Source organism: Lupinus angustifolius, chromosome LG20, assembly GCF_001865875.1.
Source record: "Lupinus angustifolius cultivar Tanjil chromosome LG20, LupAngTanjil_v1.0, whole genome shotgun sequence".
NCBI classification, from domain to species: domain Eukaryota; kingdom Viridiplantae; phylum Streptophyta; class Magnoliopsida; order Fabales; family Fabaceae; genus Lupinus; species Lupinus angustifolius.
In genome coordinates this window covers 3,373,890-3,381,791 of record NC_032028.1, presented here as the reverse complement: position 1 = coordinate 3,381,791, position 7,902 = coordinate 3,373,890, and the positions used below count along the sequence as shown (strand labels likewise).

The 7,902-nt window shown below is 32.3% G+C and overlaps 2 protein-coding genes across 3 annotated transcripts; one reads left to right on the top strand and one right to left on the bottom strand.

The window, feature by feature from the left end:
- Positions 1,539–3,711, top strand: LOC109335098 (zinc finger protein CONSTANS-LIKE 16-like). Of its 2 annotated transcripts, XM_019571169.1 has the most exons (3): positions 1,539–2,501; positions 2,544–2,693; positions 3,326–3,711. In XM_019571169.1, the coding sequence occupies exons 1-3, from the start codon at positions 1,695–1,697 to the stop codon at positions 3,548–3,550; spliced, it is 1,182 nt and encodes a 393-aa protein (XP_019426714.1). In that variant the 5' UTR covers positions 1,539–1,694; the 3' UTR covers positions 3,551–3,711. The 2 variants fall into 2 exon arrangements, with proteins under 2 accessions (XP_019426714.1, XP_019426713.1); XM_019571168.1 differs by having other exon boundaries at positions 1,539–2,693.
- LOC109335701 (LOB domain-containing protein 40-like) lies at positions 5,783–7,369 on the bottom strand. Its single transcript, XM_019571856.1, has 2 exons — positions 6,743–7,369; positions 5,783–6,333 (listed from the first exon to the last, which is right to left on the bottom strand). The coding sequence occupies exons 1-2, from the start codon at positions 6,930–6,932 to the stop codon at positions 5,909–5,911; spliced, it is 615 nt and encodes a 204-aa protein (XP_019427401.1). The 5' UTR covers positions 6,933–7,369; the 3' UTR covers positions 5,783–5,908.

The window sequence follows — 7,902 nt, the reverse complement described above, 5'->3', positions numbered from 1 at the left end:
AATGAGGTTAGATAAGTGGAAGAGATAATGCAATAGAGTTGTATTACAAAATAACATGATCTAAAAACAAATTTTCTCCCAAACCATATAATGTAGCTTAGGTACTTGTCCTGTGATACATAGTGGAGCTGCCTTAGAATGACATCAGTAGAATCAGAACTTATTGATTTCAGCATCAAGTATCCAACTGAATAAGATACCAATTTGACGTGTGAAAGTAAAAAGTGAGGTAGAGAAGGGCAAAATTGGTATTAGATATTGTCCTAATCACATCAAGGAATATGTCAACATATTTTCCTTTGACAAATTCTCCATATATGATATATCCGTGCCAAATTTTTCCCATAGAGCTAAATTTGGACTTTGGAGGCATCGATATATAATAATTTAAAAGTCTCAGCATCACTATAACTATGATATCCACTTGTTGAATATTACAACCACGGCCAAATTCTTATCAAGTTATCATTTGTCAACTTATCCTCATTTCCACGCCGGTATATAATCATGCTCATTCATTTTTCATGAGTATTTAACCATACCAGTCAACCAGTCAACCACAAAACCAAATTCTCAATAAGCAACACCCTATTTAAGCCAGTCCCAAAATTTGTTCTATCTCCTAAATTTTGTAAGGAACACTTGTTACAAATGATAATCGGAGCATCTCAGAGGGTATGCGAAGTTTTTTTTAATTTCCTGTTTTGCAATTTTTTACCTTTTTACTTATTATATTTATTTATTCGTTTTTCTTATAATCGAGAACTGTGTGTGAAGTTAAGTTTTTTTGTCAAATAAGGCACTTTTTTTTGTTTTGTCCTTCACTGCAATAATTATCAGATAGAGATAATGTTTGTTAGGGTGGAAAAAAACAAATTCATATACAGTAATAAGATGAGGTCTAATTTTAGATGACAATAAGGTTGTAGTATAGATCACATGTCTTCAATGATATCTCATTCTGGATCAATTAAAATATTATTTTTGTTTAAAAAAAAAAAATTATTCATATAATAATATGTGATTGGTCCGAGAGATAGAATGAGATACCGTAAGAGATACGTGATCTCCATCCCAAGGTTGCACCGTAACACTCACATGAAGTTGAAGAAGAAATAAATGGTGAGAGGCCAGAAAAGTGAATAGGAGAGACAGAGAAATGGATCACGGGGGCCGCAGAAGAAAAAGTCAGGGACTCCAACTCATGTACCACGCTGAAGCAAGACAAGCTAACAAAAGAGTCTCATTCAACAATCTCTACAGCAATAATATTGAAAAGATGGGCACAAGATAAAGTTTTTCTTTCCAATAATGAGACAAATCAAAAGGGCAATAGGTCCATGCTCATCCATAGGGTATGCGGGTCACCACTAAAAATCTCTCTGATTTTAGATCCACCCAATCACAAGCCTCATAATTGGATCAACTTTATAAACTCCACCAATCAAAAACCAGATAAGGCTAATGGCCTTACAATGTGGACCCCAAAAGCTTAAAAGTGTAAAACCCAAACAATGTCTCGCTGTTAAATGCACTGCAAAAGCGCCTAGGTGGGTCACAGTGCACACTCACTCTCATTTCTCTCCCAACTTTGTTCCCTACCCTTTTAGGGTCAGGTGTTATAAGACACAACAATAAAGAAAACAGTTTATACCCAACTATATTGGTTTTGCTAACAAAGTCTAGAAAATCTGATGAGTTCTTCAACTACCAAAAATGTGCCCAACCCTGTTTCTGGGAAAACCGCAAGAGCGTGTGATAGCTGCATAACAAAGAGGGCACGTTGGTATTGTGCTGCTGATGATGCTTTTTTGTGTCAAGCTTGTGACTCTTTCGTTCATTATGCTAATCCTTTGGCTCGTAGGCATGAAAGACTCCGTTTGAAAACGGCATCATTCAAGTTCTCAAATGAACTCAATAACTATGCTTCTCCTTCTTGGCACCACAAGAAAGCTCGAACACCAAGACAAGGGAAGCAGAGCTCTAAGCAGTCGAGTGGAAACAATAACAACAACCCTTTTCATCTTGTTCCGGAAGTTGGATTTGATGAAGTGAATTCCCATGATGATAACGAGGAGCAGCTTCTCTATAGGGTTCCTAGATTTGAACCCTTATGCAGCACTCCTTCTTCTGTTACTTCAGGTGAAGTTGCTGAGAAAAGCAAGGTTTCATGGGATTATGATGGTAATAACCATGATGGGGTGGAAAACATGCTCGGTTCTGTTCCATCTGATATTGAACTTGCTGAGTTTGCTGCTGATGTTGAAAGCTTGTTGGGTAAGGGACTTGAAAATGAGTGCATAGGGATGGAAGAATTGGGGTTGGTTGATACAAAACAAGAAGCGTCGTGGGAGTATTCTGTGGGTAGTGGTGGGAAGATGTTGAAGTTTGAAGAGGAAGAGAGAAATGAAGTAGGAGATAAGATGATGATGGAGGAGATAGAAAGAGAAACGTATGAATTGAGCTTTCATTATGATATTTCTAATGAAACAAGTGAGGAGGTGAAGGAGAAGTTTGCTTTGGATGTGGAGAATGATGGAGAAGTGAAAGAAAATGATGACGAAAAGAGGAAGAAGATATTGCTGCAGCTAGATTACGATGCAGTGATTAGTGCCTGGAATAGCCAGAAGTGTCCCTGGACTAATGGTGACAAACCAAATTTGGACTCTGATGAGTGTTGGCCTCACTGCATGGTATTTTTGCTTTCCCTAATTACTATCACAATTCATACTTCAGTTATTTGTGCCTCGGTTATGTTCTAACTAATCATGAATAAAATCATCTCTACATTCATTATTAGCAATCTTTGATGTTTGAATCATTTATTTATATTCCACAAATGTACAGACTACAGACATTCATAACTTTACCTTTTTTATATATCAATTTGAAAACGGGATTTTATTAGAAAAAGTTAAGGGGGCATGGATTGATTGGATTCTAACAAATTTAAGGAAAAGTTAACAATCAATAATGCAATCTAAAGAGTTTAACACTTATTTTGAACATTATTACGTATCACTAAAAACCAGATTAGGTCAAATACGGTTTTAGACATCAATATGTTATCCCTTGAACATCACTTTCTAAATAACTTCTTTTTAATGGATTGTAGTAACACATTTGCTTAATTTCAAATTCAACTTTTAAAATAACAGATTCTCTTACATTCGAAAAAAACATAGGAGTATTAAGCTAATTTTTAATTTGTTAAGTCGTAATGATGATGGATGGTACTGGTAGTTTGATAATGTTAATTTGAACTTTGAATATTCAAAGAGTGTTGTTAAATTTGACTAAGAATCTTCATGGTGTTTTCAAACAGGGAAGTTGTGGAAAGGAGCTTCATTATCCTTACGGTGGATTTATGTGTCATTCAGTTGTTGGAGCCGGGGATAGAGAAGCAAGAGTATCAAGATACAGAGAAAAGCGGCGAACAAGGTTGTTCTCGAAGAAAATAAGGTACGAGGTTAGGAAATTGAATGCAGAGAAGAGACCCAGAATGAAAGGTAGATTTGTGAAGAGGGCTTCCTTTGAAGCACCAATTTAGTAAACAAGAGCTTGCATTCATTGCTCTACCCCTTTTTGTTGCTAAATGCTATATTCTGCTATTTGATATAGTTTTCATTTTATTTCTTTGTATATAATAACAATTTTGCTACATTAAATGAAATGGTCAAACAGTTCGAGCTAATGAATAAATCTCGCGATTCCAACCTCAAAACCACCATAACGAAGCCATTGCCTCAGACCCCAACCAAAATACCTCATTATTTTTCTGCAGTTCCAACCTCAAAACCACATTAACATAACATATGATACGTAGTAAGTTGATATAAAGTAAAAAAAAAGACATTTACAATTAGGGTAAGAATTTAAAATGTATGCAACCTTAATCTAAAGTACATTTTACTATTTCATCCACCATTGATTTATATTACTTTTGTTTAAAAGTTAATAATAATTTACATATGAGTGATGAATAATATATTGACAGTGTAAAAAATATTTACACTATCTTAAATTCTTCATCAAAACTTAATTCATACATATGACTGTTTACTAAATTGTCTCTTTCTCAGGCAGAATATTTAGTTAAAGATCCAAACACATTTTAAATTTTTTATATTAACTCCGATATAATTTTTTTACTTTGACTTTTCCTTAATTTCTATAAATAGAATTGGTCTAATTGATAAGTATGTGAGTCTAGTTTATAAAGAGAATAAAATATTATCTCATACAACAAAGTAATTTATCTCATTTAATCTATTTACTATTTGACATATATCTTATTTCTATATAGTAATGTAGAAAAAATAAAAATATTGGTAAATAATCAGTAAACTTAAAGAGATAAGTTATCTGCTGGAATGAAGAAACTTTATTTTATTTTTTAAAAGGGAGATTTTGAATGTTATTAATGATGTGAGAACCTTGCTGGGAAATATATTTCTCAAAATATATTTTAATAAGGCGATCAAATTGTTATGATAAATAGTTTAAGAAATAAAATAATGAAGAAATTAAAGGCTGGAATCTCGATCATTACAAATACTAATATTTACATATAAAAATATATATTATCAAAGATCCAATTCATGTAATTCTTTATGTATCACAATTGTATTTTCAGAAGAGAAACATTTATGTTATCTACATTATAAATAAATGGCATCATTAAAATTTGAGGCATTGAAAGATTTGTCTAGATAACTAGCTTTCATAATTCCTCCTACATGTTTTAGTAATAGATATTGGATTTGATAGGTATATATTGATAGTGTAAATATTTTTACACAATCAGTGATTTATCTACCTACATATGTTAACTATCGTTGATAAATTAATGATGAATGATATAATGATAAAGTAAAAAACTTTATATTAACGTTGCGTACATTTGAAACTCATATTTTGTTTCCCATACTTCCTTTTTTATTTTAGTTCTAATTAATAACAGCCACTTTTAAACTTACTGTATTCACAATATTTCTATCATATTATTTTATATTCTATATTAAAATTATTTTTGTTTAATTTTTTATATTATATTATCTTTTATTTAATATTCTCGTAAGGAAAAATATCCTGATAAAGTAAACTAATAGGCACCAAAATAGGGAAAACGATATTTATGCCTTAATCTTATTAGCTATTGTGGTTAGATGGGTAAAATAAAAAGATATTATAATATCCTATCATAAATTATATTATGTTTATTAACAAAATATTAATCTCTATAATTATATCAATATGGTTTTTATTAACCCATTTTGTTCTAAAAAATACATTAATATTTATTCTTGACAGTATCTGTTCTTCTAACTATCTCTACAGACTAATAGGCACTGTACCAAAATAACAAAATTAATATGCCATGCTGATCTACCCGTCTATGGCGGCCTTCTTCTTACATATATCATTAATGAGAAAATTTCAGCATTCAGACCACTAGTACAGTAACAAATATGAAACCCAACAATAATAACACCATATGCCACATTTGATGGCTATTTTATTATTATATATGGCATGTTAAAGTGGGATGGACATCTTCTGTTATAAACAATGTGTTACTGTTTGTGATTGGTTAGAAAAATAATTAATTATTAAAATTTTAATTTCAACATATTTTTTCAACAAATCACAAGCAGTGACATATGAAATGATACACTGGGACAACAAATGTGCTCTAGTTAAAGCCTTCTGTATAAATAAGGGAGACACAAATGTCATTACAGTATTGTTTTCTTTTTATTTCATTCTACTTCACCTGGACATTCAAATGTACCTATATGGCCAATGTTTTTTTTTGGCTTTTCTAAAAGTTGTTCATAGATTTATAACATAACAAAAAAGAATATAGAATAAACCGCAAGCAACATGATGTTTTCTTTTTCTTTCTCTAGCTAGAGAAAGCTAGAGTGAGCTCCAAGTTGAGTTCCGTTTCAGCAGCCACTCGGTTGAGAGGCTGTTCCACAGTTTCCATGCTCTCATTCTCATGCAATTCCACCAAACCCATTTGTGGTGTGGGTTTCATAGTTTTCCTGGGTCTCTTGGCTCGCCTTCTATCTCCCACTTCATCTATGTCCCTCACTCTTGGCACGTGGCGTATATCATATGCTTGTATACCATTTTCAACACGACCAACATGTGCTCCTGTTGCGAGCCAATCAAATGCTGCCACACCATGGATCCTTGACCCATTCAAGACAGCTTCAACAGCAGCTTCGCATCGTGCCCATTCTCCGCTCCATAGCAAACCCATTGATCCATACGTTGGATTTACTAATCTCCCACAAGCCTCATGCAACAATGATTTGAACACATCTGCCAAAACACACACATACAAATTAGATTCTGAGATATAATTAGATTCTTATTCAATGATGTCCTAGTGGTTTTAATAATCATAAGTATGATAACAATTTTACAATTTCGATACTATTATCATCAATTAACATTTAAAAAACAACTATTAAAAGATTTCGAATTTCTTTAAATGGGTCATCTGTACGTGAACTTAATTGAATGGGAAAAATAACCTTCATATGTAACATTATCTTAATTTTACGTAAAGATTTGATAGGATTTTGTAAAGTGATTATTATATCTTTGGAGAAAATGAATTAAATGTTTTCCTTGATTATCGGTTTAATACTATTATTACAGTTCACTCCCATTATATTATATACATATATACTTTGGTTGATACTAAAAAAGAGAGAGTGGTGATCACCTGTACGAAGGGATTCGGGAGCGGCGGAGATGAGGTTGATAAAGGCGGTGCGGCCATAGAATTTGGCGAGGAACATGGTTGCATTGGATTGACAATCAGGTGAATTAATCCACTCGAGGCTAGGCCTAAGGACACAGTTGTCACTGCAACCTTTGCGGAGAGTGCGGCATCCATTGCAACTAACCTTCATGTTGAACTCACTTGTACGGAATATGTGGGTCACTTGGGGGTATTTATTAGCATAGTGATGGGGTTGGTCATTAGCGGATTTACTTAGTGGTTGAACTTTTGTTAGGTGAAAAGGAAAAAGGTGATAGATTGGATTTCATTATTACAACCAAGATGGACGCAGTGGTGAGTTATATTACAAATGGAACCACATCATCCCGAAAAAGTGGATTTTGAGGTTACCATGAAGACGTGGAAAGAAACGTGGGGCTTCACTGTATATGGAAATTTTTAGATGAGCTCCTCCAAAATGGGGAAGTATTTTGCTTTGTTCCTCTTTTTATTGGTTTTGATTCAAAGCAAAATCTAAGTCTTAATAATTTTCCTTCCATAGTGATTTGGTTTGAAGATACTGTGGGCGTGGAGGCGCATCCAAAATAAGATTCACCCATGGTTTTCTTTTGGCATTTCATCAATATCAAAATCTGAAAATGAATGAATAAACCATGTGTTTAAAATGTTCAGAAATTACTGCTTTGTTTGACATAATTAATGCTTCTTTAGTAGATTTATTTAAAAAAAATATTTTACACATAAAATATAGAGCTTAATATCAATACAATAATATTATAACTATTTTTACGCTATCAAAATATTATACATTATTCATATGTTAACTAATATTATTTACTATTATATAGAATTAATTAAAGAATAAAATATATTCTCTCATATTAAAGGTAAGTTATTTTTCTCACCCACTAAAATTAAGTCGTTTTCTATTTTTTTATAAATATTTTTATACTAATTGTGCTGAAATGGTAGGAGACATAAATAAGAGAGATCTTCTTGATGAACTATAAGGAATGAGAAATGTTATTGAATTGAATTTTACAAAGTTACATTAAGTCATTCATATAAGAGAGAAAAAACACTAATTATCCTAACCAAATTAACTAACCAACTAATAAAAGCTCAACTATTTTAACAAA